The 21,446-nt window shown below is 36.1% G+C and overlaps 1 protein-coding gene across 1 annotated transcript; it reads right to left on the bottom strand.

The window, feature by feature from the left end:
* Positions 1-12: 12 nt before the first annotated feature.
* LOC137387061 (cytosolic carboxypeptidase-like protein 5) lies at positions 13-21,290 on the bottom strand. The gene is made up of 19 exons (XM_068073350.1): positions 21,209-21,290; positions 20,773-20,889; positions 20,435-20,554; positions 20,207-20,297; positions 19,877-20,048; positions 18,342-18,505; positions 17,431-17,611; positions 16,493-17,060; positions 15,536-15,684; positions 13,783-13,952; positions 12,096-12,225; positions 11,560-11,747; positions 9,384-9,589; positions 8,034-8,147; positions 6,037-6,188; positions 5,777-5,951; positions 5,126-5,216; positions 2,122-2,170; positions 13-546 (listed from the first exon to the last, which is right to left on the bottom strand). Exons 1-19 carry the CDS (start codon positions 21,288-21,290, stop codon positions 469-471), a joined length of 2,997 nt encoding a protein of 998 aa, XP_067929451.1. The 3' UTR covers positions 13-468.
* Positions 21,291-21,446: the final 156 nt, after the last annotated feature.

Below are 21,446 nucleotides of genomic sequence, written 5' to 3'. Positions count from 1 at the left end.
ATGGTGGAAATCATTTTCTATTTTACTGTGTATTCTATGGACAATGCATTGGCCATTCTTGTATAAAAGTGTCTAAAATGGAGTTTCATTTCATTAGAATTGGCTCTGGGCAAACAAAGTACGAAGACTATGCTATTTTTTACTGTAATTAACTTCGGTTAGTTCACTCCTTCACTAGATTTTTCAATAAATGGTTTACATTATTTTCAACTATAAGCATTAGAATAGTTGTTATATGACGTACAACAATAGCAACTCACAGCAATCATAAATTTCAAATAATTCAATACTATCTACGGCTGTAAAATATAATATTAGCTGTGTGAGAACGTAATATACAGTAAATACAGTCAAAGATTCTCTTGCAGTATTGTAGAATCTCACAGAGATAGCACCTTGTTCAACGAAGCACACAACACGATAGCGATGCTAGTTGCGATTATAAAGAAAAAGAGGACAAAATAGGCCTCATAGTTGCACCCAGTAGGCTTCCGAGTGCTCCAGTTGGCTCATTCTACTCTTTAGTTTCCTCTCAAACTGTTTGCCCTGAAACATGTGCTTGGTAATGTAGTGAACACTTAAATACTTGTTGTGGATAAAGATAATGAACGGAAGGTGTGGAGTATTAATAGCTTGGCAGGTTCAATGTCTTTATCAAACCAATGCACGACAATTAATTGACTTGCTTGGTCTCACTCTCAAAAGAGTGTGAGACTTTGACACTCTTTTGAAGCCTAACTAGTACTAGCTAGGGTGATGTGAAGACTAACTATTACTAGCTAGGGTGATGTGAAGCCTAACTAGTACTACCTAGGGTGATGTGAAGACTAACTAGTACTAGCTAGGGTGATGTGAAGACTAACTAGTACTAGTTAGGGTGATATGAAGACTAACTAGTACTAGCTAGGGTGATGTGAAAACTAACTAGTACCAGCTAGGGTGATGTGAAGACTAACTAGTACCAGCTAGGGTGATGTGAAGACTAGCTAGGGTGATGTGAAGACTAACTGGTACTAGCTAGGGTGATGTGAAGACTAACTAGTACCAGCTAGGGTGATGTGAAGACTAGCTAGTACTAGCTAGGGTGATGTGAAGACTAACTGGTACTAGCTAGGGTGATGTGAAGACTAACTAGTACCAGCTAGGGTGATGTGAAGACTAGCTAGTACTAGCTAGGGTGATGTGAAGACTAACTAGTACCAGCTAGGGTGATGTGAAGATTAACTAGTACCAGCTAGGGTGATGTGAAGACTAACTAGTACTAGCTAGGGTGATATGAAGACTAACTAGTACTAGCTAGGGTGATGTGAAGACTAACTAGCACTATTTTTTTCAAGTGTGTATTTTGTTTCAGTAAGAGAGATAAAATGTTTGTATATATGCTCCTAAAAAACTTGCTGACTGAAAAATACATAAATAAAAATTTAAAACTACAAAAATCATATTACTTGGTAAAAATATGATTAAGATACAACATACACTTAGATCTAAAACTGGTTGTGTAGGTTCACTCTAAATTTTATCGCAGACAGAGATTTTGAGGGTAACTTTGTCAAAACTAAGATTGGTGTGGCTATGATAATATTAAAGTATTTACACTTGTACAATATTGTGCACCAAAAAGTTGTCAAGCTACTGCTGGCCTAAGGAACTCCATCATTCTCTATGTGTAAGTCATTAGGCTATGTTGAAATTACCTCCATCTATCTCTATGTGTAAGTCATTAGGCTATGTTGAAATTACCTCCATCTATCTCTATGTGAAAGTCAGGCTATGTTGAAATTACCTTCATCTATTTCTATGTATAAGTCATCGGCAGCTTCAAAGGGACAAGTCCAACAGCATTTGAAAATGCAGCTGAAAACTAAACTGACCATTCCATAGAGTTAGTCATGAAGTGAAGTTTCAACACTGTTAATAGTTGAGGTAAGAAATACCAATGTTCTCATGTTAAACAAAAAGTATTTGCTATTTTTGTTTGCAACATCTAGTAATGATTTTCAAAATTAGACGGAAAGAAATTATGCAAAGATGAATTTTTAGCTAGAGTAAGCTTTTGCAAAATACATGGCAACCAGCACAATTCATAACACTATTCGATGCCATACTCTCCTGACTCACTTCTTTTTCTTTTCTATTTGCTGCCATTTTTTCCCCTTCACCGGTCTCTCTGAAATAGGCCAGAGTTATGTATGAGGAGTTGCTGTTGCATTAAATACCGATAGCATTAGACAGCATGATGAAACCAACTGTCATGTTGTAGAAGCTTGCGCAATCAATGGGGCTTGTTGAGAGTGTTAAATTAACAACAAGATACAAGCGCAAAAATCTTCGTTATCTTGCATGATGTCGTTCCCGACTCTGTCGTGCCTTTCCTAGAGTCCTTCAAGGCTGCAAACAGCTACATTCTCAATTACAACAAAACTAAGGCTATACAGTATATTCGCAGAGAACAACAGCGGAGTTTGAGGAGGAAAACAATACGATATATTAGTATTCATTCATAAGATATAACTATGTAAAAAACTAGGATACCATAAATGAAAATGTAATCGATGGGCATCAAGACAAATTATTTGCAGAAAAGTAATCATTAGTTACGGAGATATAATAATTAGTTACAGAGGTATAATAATTAGTTACAGAGGTATAATAATTAGTTACAGAGAGATAATAATTAGTTACAGAGATATAATAATTAGTTACAGAGATATAATAATTAGTTATAGAGATATAATAATTAGTTACAGAGGTATAATAATTAGTTACAGAGGTATAATAATTAGTTATAGAGATATAATAATTAGTTACAGAGAGATAATAATTAGTTACAGAGAGATAATAATTAGTTACAGAGGTATAATAATTAGTTACAGAGGTATAATAATTAGTTACAGAGGTATAATAATTAGTTACAGAGAGATAATAATTAGTTACAGAGATATAATAATTAGTTACAGAGGTATAATAATTAGTTATAGAGATATAATAATTAGTTACAGAGATATAATAATTAGTTACAGAGGTATAATAATTAGTTATAGAGATATAATAATTAGTTAAAGAGAGATAATAATTAGTTACAGAGATATAATAATTAGTTACAGAGGTATAATAATTAGTTACAGAGATATAATAATTAGTTATAGAGATATAATAACTAGAAATTCCCCTGCCATACAGCCCACGACCAAAGTGATAATGGAAAAAGAAAGGGTACTGCTGGTTGAGAAATGCAATATTAGCAGTCAAATGGCAGTGCAATGCAATAGGAGAACTGCAATGGTAGCTGTAATGTACTGGGTGTTTTTATGTACAACAAACAGCAATAATGAAAGAAAAAGATTATATGTTTATATCTCTCCCCGCAATAGGAGAAATGCAATATTAGAAGTAAAATGCACTGATATTATTAGAATAACCAATATTATTAATACAGTAATACAGAAATAATAGAAAACCAATGCACAATTTTGTTTACCTTTCAAAACGTCATAGGTAACAATATCGAGAAGTTGTGATATTTATATAGATTTTTAGAAAATCTATTTAACAAAATTATTTAAAAAAAAATAATAACAGTAACATATCGCCCAACATCGATCACTATATACTTCGATCTTGTAAATTCGAATGCTTATTCTTTTAATTAAATCTTATAAAATCGAATAATTATTCTTATAATTAAATCTTATAAAATCGAATAATCTATATATATATTTCTCAAAGTCTGTCCGTGTGTTCATCAGAAATCCGGCTATAGATCTTAAAATCTTGGAATAAATATTTCATACGGAAGAGGATTCAATCTCGGATCAAGCCATTCACCAGTCATACGCCTTGACCACTAGACTACGGAAGTCGAATTGCTAGCCTGCCAATATAAGTCATTATATCAGAGCAATACCTAACTGCTCTACGTATGACGCGGGTCATAGCATAACGTCACGAGAAGCTGTTCGCTTACTTTATTAAACTGCCTAATAGCAAAATTCTCACTACTCCTCATTGTTTATAAGACAAAAATCTTTTCTCATGATATGTAGTTTGAAAGTTAAAATGGCAAATGTTGTTATATGTTAAATACAAATCAACTTTTTGTCCAAATACTCTTCTATTACAGGGGCAACGCCGGGTGGCACAGCTAGTTATTCTTATAATTAAATATTGTAATAATCTCATAAGAATCGTTAGAAAAAATATCATCATTTTCTTTACTATCGCTGCTTTGGACATCGGTTGGAATACCAAAGTACTCATAAGTGTCCAAAATGTCAGTTACTTTGAAATCGGCAAAAAAGAAATGATTACTTTTCAGTACTTCTACGTTAATTACAGAAACCTTCGGCAATTGAACAATGCTATAAACTGGTGAAATGTGCAGATTTTTTTCGTGAAATGCACACGACTTAATGGTTCTCTTCTCTGTCGCTCGGCGTTTCGTTTGCCGGTCTTAATTTTCATAAAAATAAGGCTTGTCAAGTTTTAATAACGATTTTAGGCCGAATTAATCTGTCTATTTATGTATAATCCGATCAGATGGGTAAGGTTTAGGAAATTTTCTACAAATAATAAAGACTTGGTAACATATTTAAATAGGTTTGTATGTGTTTTGTATCGTTATTATACTTAAACGACTTCATTGGGAAATGGTTAAATTTGTTGATGACATTTCGGTACAAGGGTTTGCGACGGCCGTTGATGAATAATGTTCGTGAGTTGTGTGCACATATGCATTTATCATAAATCTCCCAAACAATCGCTTCGCTCGTGTTTGGTCGTGGGATTATTAGTTATTACTAATAGAGGTAATACTAATAGAGCTTTTTATGGTCTTAACTGAAACTCGTGGTTTCCATAAATGGTCAAAAACAATAAAATCATGTTTTTACCTGCACTATTGGTTGGACAATTAAATTAAGTAGTACTTACAAATCTTTTAGAACAGGATTCAGCCTAATCAACGACGATTCATTTCAATCATTTCATGTTTATATTGTACAATTTTACTTTTAACATGAGTTTACTGTAAGAGAGCTTCACACTAGGATATCGCGTGTAATATGTGTGTAATAGACTGTCATCCTAATAATATTTAGAAATTGGGGAGACTAACAGATCTCACCTGTCTCTACAGGATAGGGCTATATTTGATCCTTGCAGTAGACCATTCCTGGGTGTAGCCCGATCACTGCAGGTAGCCTTAATGTTAGTACCTTAACGAACAAGACAACTTATTTGTTATTTGAGCAAATCATATATGTAATTGAGCTGACAAACAGAGTATTAATGGAACAAATGAGCGGAGGTTCCGGAGCAAAGCCTGAGGTCATCATACGTGAGGACAATAATTATTCAGTTTAGTTTGAGTGCTAAAGCAGGGTAATGGCTGTATTTGATTAAAACTTCATGATTATTTAAATATGAATACTACTGAAAATGTAAATTAAGAAAAACACATTACTTTTTTTCACTTGAAACAAAAAAGTTTATTAAACTGGTCAATGGTTAGCCAGGCTCCAGGATAATAATTTGTAAAAAGTGGTCGTTTGCCATCGGTGTATGCTGATTGCCCTCAGCTGCTGATTGCCCTGAACCCAGACTAAACATTACCAAACCTTAAATAAATTACACTAAATTTTAATATATCCTTCTCATCCCTCAAAGTCTGACAGTGAATAAAGCAATAGTAACTCACTCTAGTCTAAAGACAAGGATTGTCTTAATGAATGCTTTTCCTTCTCCGCTCATCTATTAGCTTCTACTACAAACCAACCTTTTTTGGTTTTACTTCCTTTGGATGCCAACTTTTTGTCAATCTTTATCGAGGTCTTTTCGAGAACAATACCAAGCTCCTTTACCCGGTCATTAAGCGGTGTGATGTCATTTCCCTCAGACGAAGTAATTGGAGCTTTGTCTATTAGATTACCGTATGAGTCAGGTGGAAGCACCTGTTTAAACCAAATGCCAGCCACTAATATCAGTGATAATATCATTACATATATTAGTTCAAATGAAACTTTTATAGAAACCCACTTGTTCTATAGTTGATGAGGTTGAATCACCCCCTTTTGCTTGTTCATTCTTTGATTGGCCATTCTGTAGCTTTGCTTTCTGGTTATTTTCTGGCAGTTTCATTTGCAGTGACTGTAGGGGTTTGTTTGCTTGTCTGGACAAGGTGTGCATCACTACAACAGATTTAGCTGACTAATTTAACAAAAATTCTCTAACTATTTCTAGATCATTCTAAGCAATTAAATAGTCATCGAACTCGTATAAAGGCTACTACTAGTAGTCTAACTCGCTAGTCACTCTCATCTTTGGTAGGCCTAAAAACCCAGAAAGAGATGACTTAAGACTTATGGTTGGGTAATGCTACGGTGTATGTGTGTCCAAGTATGGTTTCGTTTCAAAGTATGTCCATGCACGGTTTATCTTCAAGGTATGTTGATGTACCGTTTTTATTTTCAAAGTATAATGATGTACTGTTTCCCTTCAAAGTATGTCGGTGTACTGTTTACCTTTAAAGTGTGTCCCCATACAGTTTCTCTTCAAAGTATGTCCCTGTAAGGTTTCCCTTCAAAGTACAATGTATGTCCATGTACTATTTATTTTCAAAGTATGCCCCTGTACGATTTCCCTTCAAAGTATGTCCTTGTACTGTTTATTTTCAAAGTGTGTCCCTTTACCGTTTATTTTCAACTAGCGGAATGCCCGGCGTTGCACCGATATTGAAAACAGCTTATAAAACAGTGACAGGTAATGTATTTGCCTGCCACTTGCCATTAGCCTGGCACATTGCCAATGGCTAATTTGAGTAGGCTAGTAATTTACTAATAAAAGCTGTTGGATCAAGCTTTAATCACGTTAGGTAACGCCTAGAGGTATTTTCACCCGACTATTCAATCACACCACCCAACGAATCTATCAATCTCACGCAGCTCAGTGGTTTAGTGTGTCATCTGGTGAACGGCAAATTTCAAGATCAAAGCTTCTGTGACATGGATTCTTCATTCCAATATTTTAATAGCTATAACCGGACATATCAAAAGGCACATACACACAAACTGTGAGATTTATATATATAGAAGTATGACCCTGAATGGTTTCCCTTCAAAGTATATCCCTGAATGGTTTCCCTTCAATGTATGTCCCTGAATGGTTTCCCTTCAAAGTATATCCCTGAATGGTTTCCCTTCAATGTATGTCCCTGAATGGTTTCCCTTCAATGTATGTCCCTGAATGGTTTCCCTTCAAAGTATGTCCCTGAATGGTTTCCCTTCAAAGTATGTCCCTGCATGGTTTCCCTTCGAAGCATGTCCTTGAATGGTTTCCCTGTACATTTTATCTTGAAAATATGACCCTGTATTAGGGATAGCATTTGTAGTTTAGAAAGGTGTGTTGGACTATCATTGGAGTTGTCTCACCGATAGCAATAGCTATTGAATTATCAATGAGCAGAGTTCACCGATAGTTATCGCGTGACTTGGCAGCTGGTAAAACTATCGTGTTATCAAGAAGATAACTTCACTAGCCAGATGACCACCCGTGCCTGAAAAGATCGACGATTGTGGGAAGCGATGGGAAAAGGAAAAGCTGCAGAAGAAACAACAAAAACTATCTGCAAAACTATCGGTTCATATTCTTTTTTATTATTCGATAATGATATAAAAGCTTCGATGTTTTAATAGGCTAAAAATAATCAACATATTCATATCGAGAAGACAACTATCGACTATTGCAGTCGACTATCGAGCTATCGTGCAACCCTACCCTGTACTGTTAATAAATCATAAACAACTTGTGTGAATGAACAGATTTAAGGAGGCAGCTGGAGTTGTATAATGATTTTGACTAGCATTAAGAAGATGAGCTCCGCAAGCGTTATGTGCATAAAGAAGTCTGGTAAAGTGTAGCGGAACTATACTTCAGCTTTAATAATAACAGCAAATTCTTAAAGTTTACAAGAAATGCTGATTAGTAAATTTGGATGGGAAAAAGTTACACCAATCAAACTCAAAGGAAATACTCACATCTCAAAGAGTAGGACTTGGTGGGTGTCATATCGGAAAGGGTTCTGGGCTTTTGTGAACCGGCACATTTGGCAAGCATAGTGGGAGAAGGCAGAGAGAAACTGCGACGGTGCGCTATACATGAAACAAAATGTGACAGAAAACACACGAAAAAAAGGATAGTACATGTATGTGAAAGCGGGAGTATTCTTAAGGGATTCATCAGATCGGATGCCTATTGAGATTTATTTGTTGCGATTCCATATTACCAGCATTGGCATGACATTGATATGCCTACTTCATAAAACTCATGGCTATTATTCTAGTAATAATCAACAAAACTCTACGATTACCCTGATATGTGATTTTTTCCAATTACGAAGTGGAACATGATGATTTTTTCACCTCAACATATAAACCTTATTTCAACATATGAATTCAACAAAATTTTCACCCGAGTTCAAATTTGGCAGTAGGTGTGCTTATTATGTATGTCAAAATAAGAAAGATGTCGAAATTCTGTTCGCAAAAAATATTTTCCCAACGCCTGGCAGAGACACGATGATCAATTTATCTCAGTTCAGCAATTTTCGTGTGTACAACAGTAATATTTTTCCTTTAAAACAAGTAGCAAAGTTGGAGTTGTGATCCCTTCAAACAGAAGGTCAGTGGTCAGACAGCTTGCTAAAACACAGGCTTTCGGCTTTCTTGCCGATGTAGGTTGAAAATGAGAGCGGCTAAAATTATATTGACAACAAAGCCAAAAACTAATAAGTGGGAAAGTTTTGGTGACAAAATGTTGAAATTCAGTAATATAGTTACAAATACATACTAAAACTTAGCTTTAAGTGTGTGTTTAGTAAGCTAAACTTATTTAAAGTAAATTCAAAGTTTATGTTAAACGTACGTCTGCTTTGAAGGAAAGCACTCTCTATGGTATGTACTGCATAGCGCATTGTAACGTTACATTTTAATGCAAATCATAACCAATAAATACACTACACATATTAAAGTTATTGTAGGTAACTACAGTTACTAAGGTTAACATACTATTTTGTTATTAATTTTTAATATGTACAGTAGGCCTACTTGTATAAAATTTTGATGATTTTCACCAGGGAATGTTTGCATTATATAATTACAATGGTTTCTATACCCCTCCATACGATTTTTTTCACCATACGATGCCAACCCTGGCACGAATCAAAATCGTATCCTGAGGGTGCACTGCACCCTATAATTAGCTACAAGAAAATCACAAGCCCAAAAAATTAACCATAACGGTACGCTAACGCCATTAAAACTCTTAAGACAACTGAAAGGAACTCTGATGGTTTACACCAGAGACAAATGGCTCTGAGCACCACTCACCATCTCGAACAGGTGCCAAGTCACCTCCTAGTTTTCTACTTGGACACGATGCTACAGACGGCTGCGAGTTGCCATCACTGAAACGGGCAGTCCGACCAAAGCTGAATCCAGTTTTGTTTGTTATATCATTTGAGTTAGAAGCTGCGTGTATCGGAGCAATTGGTCTGGCGATAGGCTCACTTTTTGTCAAGAAGAGTTGACCAATGCTAAAGCAAGCAAGGAGCATTGTCAAACTTGAATCATTATATAGCATACCATAAAGTACATGTATGTCTAGATGATCCACTCAAATGATCAGAAACTACTGACACAGCTAACATCAGTCTACTGACACAGCTAACAGCAGTCTACTGACACAGCTGACAGCAGACTACTGACACAGCTGACAGCAGTCTACTGACACAACTGACAGCAGTCTACTGACACAGCTGACAGCAGACTACTGACACAGCTAACAGCAGTCTACTGACACAGCTAACAGCAGTCTACTGACACAACTGACAGCAGTCTACTGACACAGCTGACAGCAAACTACTGACACAGCTGACAGCAGACTACTGACACAGCTGACAGCAGACTACTGACATAGCTAACAGCAGTCTACTGACACAGCTGACATCAGTCTACAAGCCAAGGAAACTACAAATATACCCGTCTAACTACCGCGGAAGCAGATAACACCGACTTTCAACCCCTTAGCTGATAGTTGGCTTTAAATAGTAAAATGACGTGATTCCTGCAAATGCTACTGGCTACACAGAAATAGCAGTTTATATAACTGAGTAAAAACAAGCACCACATTTTTATATTCTAATGCAGCAAATAATGTTTTAATCAATAAGCTTTCCTTCCAATAGTTTCTTAAGTTAGCCTGCTATCAACTCGACATAGCAGTTGCCTGGCAACACATCCACTGAGCGTGGTATGGCTTATAGTAGCCTATTAAACATTGGTCCAACACTCCTCAACTCTTGCAGGCTCATCAGCACCTACTACCCTACAGGATGCTATTATTCGGTGAATGTAACAACTCACAGGCAGAAAATTCCGCGAATAGTTAAAATCCATGAATAATTAGAGTTGTTGGCTGTTAAAAGACATCAAGAGAATAACCACTACATAAAACAAAGAAGTAGTCACCAGGTGTAGTCAGTAAACATAGCTAAGTCTCTAAGGGTTAGAATTGCACTCATTGTCAATGCATCGCAATTCTTTAAGAATTGTTCAAGGTTGTCACAATTTCTTCAAAATTCATCATGTCGTTGTCAAAAGTTGCTCTTGTAGTTTTTCACTGTTAAGCCACCTCCAACAACTTCTAATACTGAAGTTGATGAAATTGACAATGATAAATTTGATTTAAACATTATGGCATGCAGAAGATTTGATTTGCAGATACAAATAAAATACATATAGAATAAAAAAGTCATACATAATGTTAAACACATGCTGTACACGTGTGAAGGTTTTGCACTCTATTGCTAGCTGGATTCACGAATTAATTTATTAGCATGAAAAAATGTGCTCCTCTGTGAATCAAATAGTTTTGATAGATTTAGTAGGCGATATATGTCGTTATATGGGTGAAAATATGCTACTGATATCCATTACAGAGCGACATCATTGAGAGCGGTGGCGCAATTTTATGTGTGCTCAATCGTGAGAGCGAGTAGTTGGCTCTTATTAGTAACCTTACTCAAATTAGCCATTGGCAATGTGCCAGGGTAATAGCAAGTGACAGGCAACTACATTATCTCTCATTGTTTATAAGCTGATTTTAATACCCGTGCAACGCCGGGCATTACGCTAGCATATAGATATAGAGAAACAGCAACAAGTAGTTGAAGAGTACTGTATGAACAGAGCAAACTCTCGAGATGACTACAGTCCACCAAGTAACCTTGAAACACGAAGATTGAAAGTAGCAAGAGGCGCTCAACAGCTCATTCGAGAATCATGAATAATTACTCATTTATTAATATTTTTAATGTAGAGTTACTGTATCCAATACGGATACAGTAACTCTACAAAAACCACTTTTGATTACGGCCATGTGCTAAATCTACTAGCTTGTTTGTATGTCAGACAGAAAAAAACAACTCTCAATTCTTTATGTTGTCTAATTGCAGCTGATCGATGTATAGTGATTGGGCTATTGAGAAATCCAAGTTATGCATACCTTTTAGCAAAGAGTTTAGGGTTGACTGTCATAGAAGGTCTGCTATACCTAGGCCCCTTGTTAGCTCTAAGGGACCTTCGTAGCCAGTCCCGTACAGCATAGACTGAGGGAAGCTCTGAATATTGTATTCTTGAGCAGGGGTTGGTATTTGTGTAGTCTATAGCTGATATCGCCATTGCCCTACCGACCTGAGCAGAGATAAGACATTTGTGGCGTGCCAAACCTTCGCTAAAAGTTGGGTCTTCAGTTTGCTTACAGCCAAAAAAAGAACAACTCAAATTCTGAAGACTAAATTAAAAGCATTTTGAAGGCTATTAAAATAAGCATGAAACCTTTATAGGACAAAGACTAAATGGTTAGACACTGTTGGACAGCGTATCTGTCCGCTAGCTTTAACCTTGAAATAATCATTGAATGAGTATGGCCATATGTTAACAGCTCGGCTCTCCAACCATCACACCGGCTCTTCAACCATCACACCGCCTAGCATAATATGTAAACAGATGAACTCTACATCATCAAATACATGTACTTGCCTCTTCAAAATGAGCTTCGGTGAACTTAGGTGGAAACGCAGCCACTGGAGGAGGAGTTATCCTTCCATCGGCTGGGCTGGCTAAAGAGTTGACTAGCCGCCCAGAATTATAGTTACACTCGAGAGTGTAGCTAAAAAGGAAATGTTAGCATGAAATGAAAAAACTTTTATAAGAATGATATGCGTTAGTCGAATTTGGATGTAGACACTATATTTTGTTATAAAATTAAACTTACAACTAAAGATGCTTCCATGAGCTTCCAGTAATTGTACAAAATTGACAGAATATAGACAAGAGTAATTGTCCAAATTGACAGGATATAGACAGGAGTGATTGTCCAAGATTGACAGGATATAGACAAGAGTGATTGTCCAAGATTGACAGGATATAGACAAGAGTGATTGTACAAGATTGACAGGATATAGACAAGAGTGATTGTACAAGATTGACAGGATATAGACAAAAGTGATTGTACAAAATTGACAGGATATAGACAAGAGTAATTGTCCAAATTGACAGGATATAGACAGGAGTGATTGTCCAAGATTGACAGGATATAGACAAGAGTGATTGTACAAGATTGACAGGATATAGACAAAAGTGATTGTACAAAATTGACAGGATATAGACAAGGGTGATTGTCCAAGATCGACAGGATATGGACAGGAGTGATTTTTAAAACAATTAAAAGAGATTGCAGCTTTATGTTAAAAGACCAGATTCTCAGAGGCATGCCAGCGGCCACTAGCAGCGACCAGTATCGATGGCTGGCATTAGCAGGCGATGTTGATGATTGGCGTCACTGGTTGGTGTCAAGAAACCTCTTCGTAAAAAGAATTGCTCAATTAATGGCTCTTGTTTATTACAAGTATGCTGTGTATTAAATTTGTCATAAGCAATTAATAAGTTTGTCTTGGCAAAAAGTTAAATTTCTATCAGGTAAAAAAAGGATTATACTAGCTTTGTATTTTTTGCAATACAGTGCAGTTTATTCTCTTTAGGTCTGTGCAATACAGTGCAGTTTATTCTCTTTAGGTCTGTGCAATACAGTGCAGTTTATTCTCTTTAGGTCTGTGCAATACAGTGCAGTTTATTTTCTTTAGGTCTGTGCAAAAACCTTTATTTTTTATTCAGCAACAGTGCTTGAGCCGTTGTGACTTCAACTGGGAGTTGATTTGCAATTGAACATTACTTGTCTTGTTTCAGTGTGCTCAATTTATGCTCAACCTCAGCCTGTGTGACGTCTTTTATAAATCAGAGTTCAACAGAGTTTAGTTACTAGCAATACGGAGATGCAGACTGTAATAAACCTATCAGTTATCAGGGTGCGAGACGAGGTGACTGAAGTTTCCAACAACAAGGGCCACGCGAGCTTACATTGACAATTGGTAAATAAGATCAAGATTTTGTGGTGAAAAAGTTTTCTATACAATTCTATCATCTGAAAACTTTCTGAAGCACTAAATAAACTGCGCAAAAACACGTTCAAGAAGCTGCCAATGTACAACTGCAATAACTGGCTAACCTTGGGTGTTACAGAGATTTTTAGATAAAACACAAGTTTGATATTCGACATTTTTAAAGCAAAAGGCCTGCGATAGCACTTGGTGATCATGAGAGAAGACCAAAATAAAAGGTTATTTGTGAGCTATGCTGCTGGAATAGAGAGGGAAGGTGGGGAGCCCACCTATGTGTGATGCCGATAGCCTTGTGCACGGCTACTCGACCGCTACCCTCCTTTGAGTGCCCGTCTTTTCTGTCTTTTGTGTACATGTTCTTCTCTGTGAAGTTACAGCCTCCGTAGTCGAAATGAGCACTGTTCATGGATATGAGCTTAGGAAACAATAGATTATCTACCTGCAAATGAGGATATGAGCTTAGGAAGCAATAGATTATCTATTGGACTTTTGAATGCATAAATTCTAGTATTTTCAGAAATTTCCCTTTAGTGACAATCATAGTTTAAATCTTAAATGGTAGTATTTTTATTGATTGCATATTTTATTGCAAACCTTTAATCATCTCATATTTACTTCAGATGGAAACCTTCGACTCCAAAATAACTTTAATAGAATTCAAACCTCTTAAAAACAAACACTACTGCAACATATAGCATCATGCTACCAATTACCTGCTCAGTAAACACATTCAGCCATTTCTATTGTGGTTTCCAGTGAAAAGCAACTAAAATGCGTCATTTGCTGTCTTAATATTCCAGTCTATATAATTTGAGATAATAACATCTCAAAATTAATAGTTAAATAATTTGTATCAAGTTTTACAAATCATAGACAACGATGGAGAAAGTTTGATGGAATCCTTCAAAACAGTGTAAAATATGGCTGGGCGGTCATGAAAAAGAAAAATTGAAGCCTTTATCACAAGTGTTTGAGCATCTGTATGATAGGAAGTAAAAACATATAAATTACTAAAAAGATGCTCTCAGCACCACAAAATGGCCTACCTGGAGACATGCTAGAGTTTCTGTAAAACTAGGCCTACATAACAGACCTACTGGTTTGTTTACAAGTAATGAATACTAATTCTCCTCCGACCCTTCAGAGATTTATAACCAATTTGCTAATAATTACTTCCACATTCACAATAGCTTATATACTACTATACGAACTATATACAACTTTATAATTATGTAGTTAAAAGAATTAGCAGACTATTTCATTAAATAAAATATATGGAGAATCAAAAATATATCTATTATGCGTATCATAAGACTGAAGTTTAACACCCGTATCCATCATATAGAAACTGCAAGCCTGCTACAACTGATCAAGAATGGTTAGTTGTCTTCCAAAGCAGAGTGAAGACAGTAAAGTTGGTTGTTTAAGAGAACCATGATATGCGTTGTGTTGACCAATCAGAACTGGCCTCAATTGAATTGAATAAAAAATTCATTGTTTCAACAACAGCATTTTGAAGCAATATATTTTGATGCCATTTTAAACGAAGTGACCAGATTTTATCCGATGACAGTCCACTTAGACAAAGTTAAATAAAATGAAATTAAACACTTGTTTAATTCATGCTCATGCAGAAGCAAAATTGGTTGCCTTGTGATTAGATGCTTAGCAGCACACATGTTTACACGTGAAGGTAGGAATCACATTTGTTTACATGCTTTCACAAGGTAGGAATCACATTTGTTTACATGCTTTCACAAGGTAGGAATCACACATGTTTACATGCTTTCACAAGGTGTGAAGCAATGTGGAGTCAGACTTCATATAAAGTAAAATCAAAGCTTGATGCGAGGAACTTGTTGTGACAGGTTTGAAGACCGAACACCGAAACTTAATTCAAGAAAAAGATAACTGTTAGCTTGCTTCCACTAGCAAGTGCTACTAGTTATTTGCAAACGTCTGTTTTAAAAACATCAATGTGTTTGTTTGAGAACTCAGCCTAAAGAAATGAATGAGACTCACCACTTTTTCTTCCTCCGTCAAATGGTTACCATACATAAAACAACCACGCTTAGAGGCATGACCATGAAGATCCACATAAAATGCTATCCCACTTTCCTGAGCCGGTATGAATCGTAACCTCGGGTGACTCAAATGTGGCACTTCTCCCCCTGCAATCGAGTGGCTTACTAGAAAAACTTGAAATAAGTCGTGCAAAGATGAGAGCAGAAATTTTAAAGAAACAAACAACACTCCCCTAGTGGGAACGCTGGAGATAGTGTATGAGCTGTAGCGCAGGCGAAGATTTCGCTAGTGTAGAGGGTGGAACATGCACATATGCAAAGGTGTCAGCAGTGGGTAGGCCACAGGTTATTAAATATACCTGATGACAAAACTACTTTGCACTGAGCTCCTCATAAGTGTACTGAAATGCAAATTTCTAACAAAGAAACTGATGTCATTATATTTTTAACTAGCTGGCTGTCCAGCGGTTGCCCGGGTATTAAAAATCAGCTTATAAATAATGAGAGGTAATGTAGTTGCCTGCCAATTGCTATTAGCTTGGCACTTTGCCAATGAATAATTTGAGTAAGCTTACTACTAAGAGCTAACTACTTGCTCTCACGATTGAGCAACTGTAAAATTACACAACAGCTCTCCATGACATTGTGCCATCACGTAGGATCGTAACTGAAAGCGGTAGTGTATTTGCGCCCATATAACGACATATATCACCTAACGAATCCATCAAGCTCATGTGGCTTACTTGGTAAGGGATTGGACTGGCCAATGTTAAAGTCCGACACCAATTCTTCTGCGATGTGGATTCTTTATCCCAAGATTTTAAAAGCTATAGCTGGACATACACACAGACCAATTTTGAGAAGTATACATAAATGAAATTAATTTTAAAATGCTTAATGACGAGAATAAAACAGATCTATTCCTGAAAATCTGGCAACAGATTGTGGAACCTACCAATGATTGAGTAGGTGTCCATCTGCTCGCTCGTCTCACTTGAACACCTCTTCATTGCCACTTCACTATCTCTTCCTTCATTTTTCAACGCGTCATAGCCATTGACACCTGTTGCAGGTGATGGTGGCGCTACACCGATTCCCAAACAAGGAGATGACATAGATGCACAACTCTCTGTGCTGCGACCAGAGCCTGAACTTTTTGATTTTGCCTTATGCGGTTTAATGTTACTAAATATAACTGACATATCTGGTATATAGTCCTTACGCGTCTGACAGTTGTTCACATGATGAAAAACAAGTAATGATTTGGCGGCGTAGATAGTTGGGTAAAGGTCAAATGTTGGATTGAGGTAGAGGCGATTGAGATTAATACCTCTAGAGTCAGTCCTGTAATGACCTCTAACGACTCCATCCGGGTTGAGCATAGGTATCAACTTGAAAACATACTGCTTGCGTAACTGTTTTGCTCGTATATCGTCAGGTCGCAACAAAAATTTGATAAATCCATTGTACACATGACTCGCTGGGGACTCGCCAGGATGAACTCTACTCGTTAGAATGAAAACCTGTTGAAAGCAACAAACAAATTGCAATACAACTTATTAGACAACATTGTGCACTTAGCTTTTCATGTAAACAGTAATTGCAAGTTATTACTATTGCTATTATTGCTGCTGGTAGTCTTACTATTATTACTACTAGGTGATTTGCACTGTATACAGTGCGCTGTATGCAGTGCGCTGCATACAGTGCACTGCATACAATGCGCTGTATATACAGTCCAATTCACCTACTAGTAATAATAGTATAACTGCATTCAGCGCACTGTATGCAGCGCGCCGAATGGCACACCATCTGCTATTCATGAAAGTCTCGATGTGACATACTAGTAGTAGATGCAACTAGTGTAGTTCTAATCTGCTTGCAAGTACTAACACGCTTTCCAAAAAACTGCCGACATCGTGGAATGCTATGATCGGGGAATAGAAGTTCATCAAAAACAGGTTCTCTTTCCTCAGAAATACCATGATATGAAGATATGGTAAGAAGGTCAACACGCAGCCCGTCTAAGGATCTGGTGAACAGCTCTCTGTGATAATAAATGTCCTCATCATTTCTGTCAGACAAGAAAATAGCATAAGATGGCTGGCTACTTAGTGATTATATTTGACTAGGTCCAGTGTTTGGTCCAGTTGTAACCTAACCTAATTTAAGGCACTGCACCGGAAGGTTAGCACTACGATCTCTACCAAAAACATATACATTTCATCAACATTTGACTATCCCATAAGCATGGCAATAGAGTGAAAGAATAAATACTAAATACAAACACACATATACTATGTCTGCTCATAAAATTCCAGTGATAATTTTTCAAACTTCCAGCATATCCTCTACCATTCATTCCACTATTATATCAAGTAAGACAAGAATTCTAATAAGTTTCAACTCGATGAGACACTTCAAAAAATGTAAGCGACAAACAAAAATACGCAAGACATTTTTTAGTGTCTTGCTTATCAGTTAGAACTGTGAAGTTTGCCCAAAACAGCTTTCACAAGACTTGAGGAGTTCAACTCACAGACACTTTGCATTGAAAATCAAACTTTACAAAATATGAAAAGATGGACACAGTTCATACAGTTAGAATATTAATAATATCTTAAATACAAACAGTTCATACAATAAATAAATCGAAATACAAATAAATACAGTTCATACATAGTAAAAAATCAATAAGAAAGCCAAAGTGTTCTACACTATAATTGTCGTAGAAAACACAAAGGAATTTGTTTATTAAAATATGTCATGGAGATGAAAATGGATGAAGGATAATTTCAATCTACCTGTTGGTAACATCTGCATCAGCACCATAGAATTTTGTGTCAAACTGGACCATCTGTTGTTGAGATTCTGTATAAGACCACGGATAGCAGAAGGAAAAATAGACCGTACCGCGACATTCCGGAAAACGATAATAGAATGTCAATGTGAATTCTGTGAGAGAGCACTACAAATTTGTATAGCTGCCATACAAAATCGCACAACACTAAAATCACAAAATATAAATGAGAATGAGAAAAAAATAATACATAATAGAATGAAGTCTTGTAAGAATGAGAATGCACAGCGGATGAGAAAATGAGATTGAAAAAATAACAAGACATGAGCCATCGGATGAGCACAATGAATGCATAGGGATGAATTTTAACAAACAAGCGTGCTAGTGCTACTCATTTCACTATTTCAACAGTTACCTTCACTGTTTGCTCAACTTTTATTTATAGAAATATAATATTGTGTATATTAGTAAAAATAGCAAAGACTCCAAATGCTTTACTATTTTATATATATAAATCTCAGTGTTTTAGCAATGAAGTCTTCGTACTGGATTTGAACTTGTAACAATAAATCATAGGTCTACTAACAAGCGCGAGTAACAATAAATCATAGGTCTACTAACAAGCCCGAGTAACCACAAGGCTAAGCCGTTCTCATCATTCCCATTGCTCTTACCATATACTCTATATCCTTTTCGGAATTGCGCACACTAAATGTGCACATTTTATTTTTAATTGACATTACCTTTTGCGTTTGTTATCTTTTGAAAACTTTTTAAAAGCTAAATTTTTATCATTATCTATTTTTTTCATTTGAAATTTTCAAAAGTGCCATTCCAATCTAAAACGTGCCGTTACACTCCTATTTCCGGGTTTTCATAAGATTTGATCGCTAAATCTGTAAAGGCTAAATACTTTTACACAGAAAATTGTATCTCAAGTAGGAATTGCCTCTACATTCTTTCTCCGTTTGGTCAAACAAGGAGAATTCGATATCTCATTTTTAAGTTTGTACCAGTATCGTCGTATTCAAAGTTTTGATGGATAACTTCTGCTCCAACAGTAACCTTTTTTATATACACACACTTCTATGCACTAATTGTTGTTATTAATTCAACATATTCATGAATTTTATTTTGTTTTCGCAGTTTGTATTAGTTGAATCATTGCCAAATCATCTTTCATTGTAATCGTAGCAAAACGGACTTCATTTAGCTATTACTTGCTAATTATTTCTCATTTACATTTGAACACCTTGATTTTTTCTTTTGAACACCTTTTTTTATTTTGTTGTGTTATTTTTTCTCTCAATTTATTCGAACTGCGGGAAACACTTTTCTCATGCTATGAAGTTTGAAAGTTAGAATGGTAACTGTTGTTATATGTTAAAAACAAATAAAATTTTTGTGCAAAGACTTTTTATTACCTGGGCCACGCCGAGCCGTGTCTAGTGAAAGCATAAATTATACAAGCTTTCAAATGATAAATAAAAACATAAATAATTCCATTCATACAATTTTTATTCATTAGAAACAACTCACTTCAAACAAGCATTTTTCTTTAAGTCGTTGCCATTGAGGCCTGTGAGGTAATATCCTGTATATTGGACTATGGCCCTGAGAGTATAGCTTTCCTTGCTTGTTCATATTCATTATGTTTATTTTGCAGAGCTTGCCAGGAATGTATCCTTTGATCCCAAAGTAGAACCATGATCTAGATATATATATATATATATATTATTACAAACTAGATGCAACAGGTTAGCTAACCTGGACTCACAGCAATAACAATAATAATCATCCTTCTAGCCTAGACTTGCCTGAAACTAATAGCTTTCCTTGCGGCTGTTCTCAAATCTAACAATGACTTACCTGCAGGTGTTTTCAAATTGGGTTCCAGTACAATCAGGTCGAGTCCATACATTGAATTCTACATCTGGTACTGGGTCTACATATCCAGGCTCTTTAAAGATTTAAAGCAGGTAAAGTAATTCCACTACGTAATGAAACAGAAGGTATACAAGTATAGAAGTTACTATGAAATGCTGTCCAATTTTAATATTTGCTCTAAAATAGAGTATATCAACATGATAAACTCACTTTCTGTTGAACTAGACTCCTTAAACACCTTCTCTACCCTTTGCAAATTTCCAGAATCAAATTTTGATGTGAAGAGAATATTTCCAAATCGGAAGTCATCACCCGTAATTGGCAGAGATTCTGTAACAAAGGAATTTTGTTTACTAATCGATGTATCAAATGTATGCAATCAATGAATCTATGCAATGTCATGCCTTTAGGAGAGGCTTATGATTTACAAAATTTTGCAGCTTCAATCAAATCAAATATTAACGTACAAATTCTAGTTGATGCCACTGATATAACAAAATAATTACAAAACACAATTAGAGACAAAAACGAATATTAAACGCACTAACCTAAGTCAGTTGAGTGAAACGTTTGAGGTTCGTGCTTTGGCGACTTAATAGAGGGTTCATGGAGTAAATACTCAGAACTGTTATCCTCCATCACTTTCAAAACTTTAGATGCAGCATCTGAAACAAAAATTCTTACAATGTTGAGCTTTATAGTCAGATATAATTGAATCAATTAGTCTGTTGAGCAGTTATATATTGTTGTTGTATGGAAATACTGCGAAAACAAGATACCAACAGAGAATGCAGCCAGACCACAGAATAAGCATATAATACCTACAAGCAGCAAAATGCCTAAAAGACATCAAAAGATCTAATAATCGGAAATGTCAAAGGAAAACTAGAAACTTCAGAATTGGAAGAAATCAGTCATGGAAACTGCGTCAACACCATCTGCAGAAACCGCCAAAGGGATGTGGAAGCAATTAAACCTACCAACCAGCATCATCAAAAAGCCACCAGAGAAACATTAGAGACGATTCAAATGAGTTACTTACAGGTCTGCCAATCCTGTCAAACATGACCTAGATACCAGGAGTAAGTCACGAGCTCTACCCTACACGCCGACATCACGTGCACAAGCTGAAGACTTACGCAAACAAGATATTTTGACAAAAAGCATTGAACTTTAACACTCAACTTATACCTACAGGCTAACCATCCCACATGCCAGACAC

The sequence above is a fragment of the Watersipora subatra genome, chromosome 1 (genome assembly GCF_963576615.1).
Source record: "Watersipora subatra chromosome 1, tzWatSuba1.1, whole genome shotgun sequence".
Taxonomy (NCBI): domain Eukaryota; kingdom Metazoa; phylum Bryozoa; class Gymnolaemata; order Cheilostomatida; family Watersiporidae; genus Watersipora; species Watersipora subatra.
Note: the sequence above shows the minus strand (reverse complement) of the source record. Positions and strands in the feature narration are given on the sequence as shown.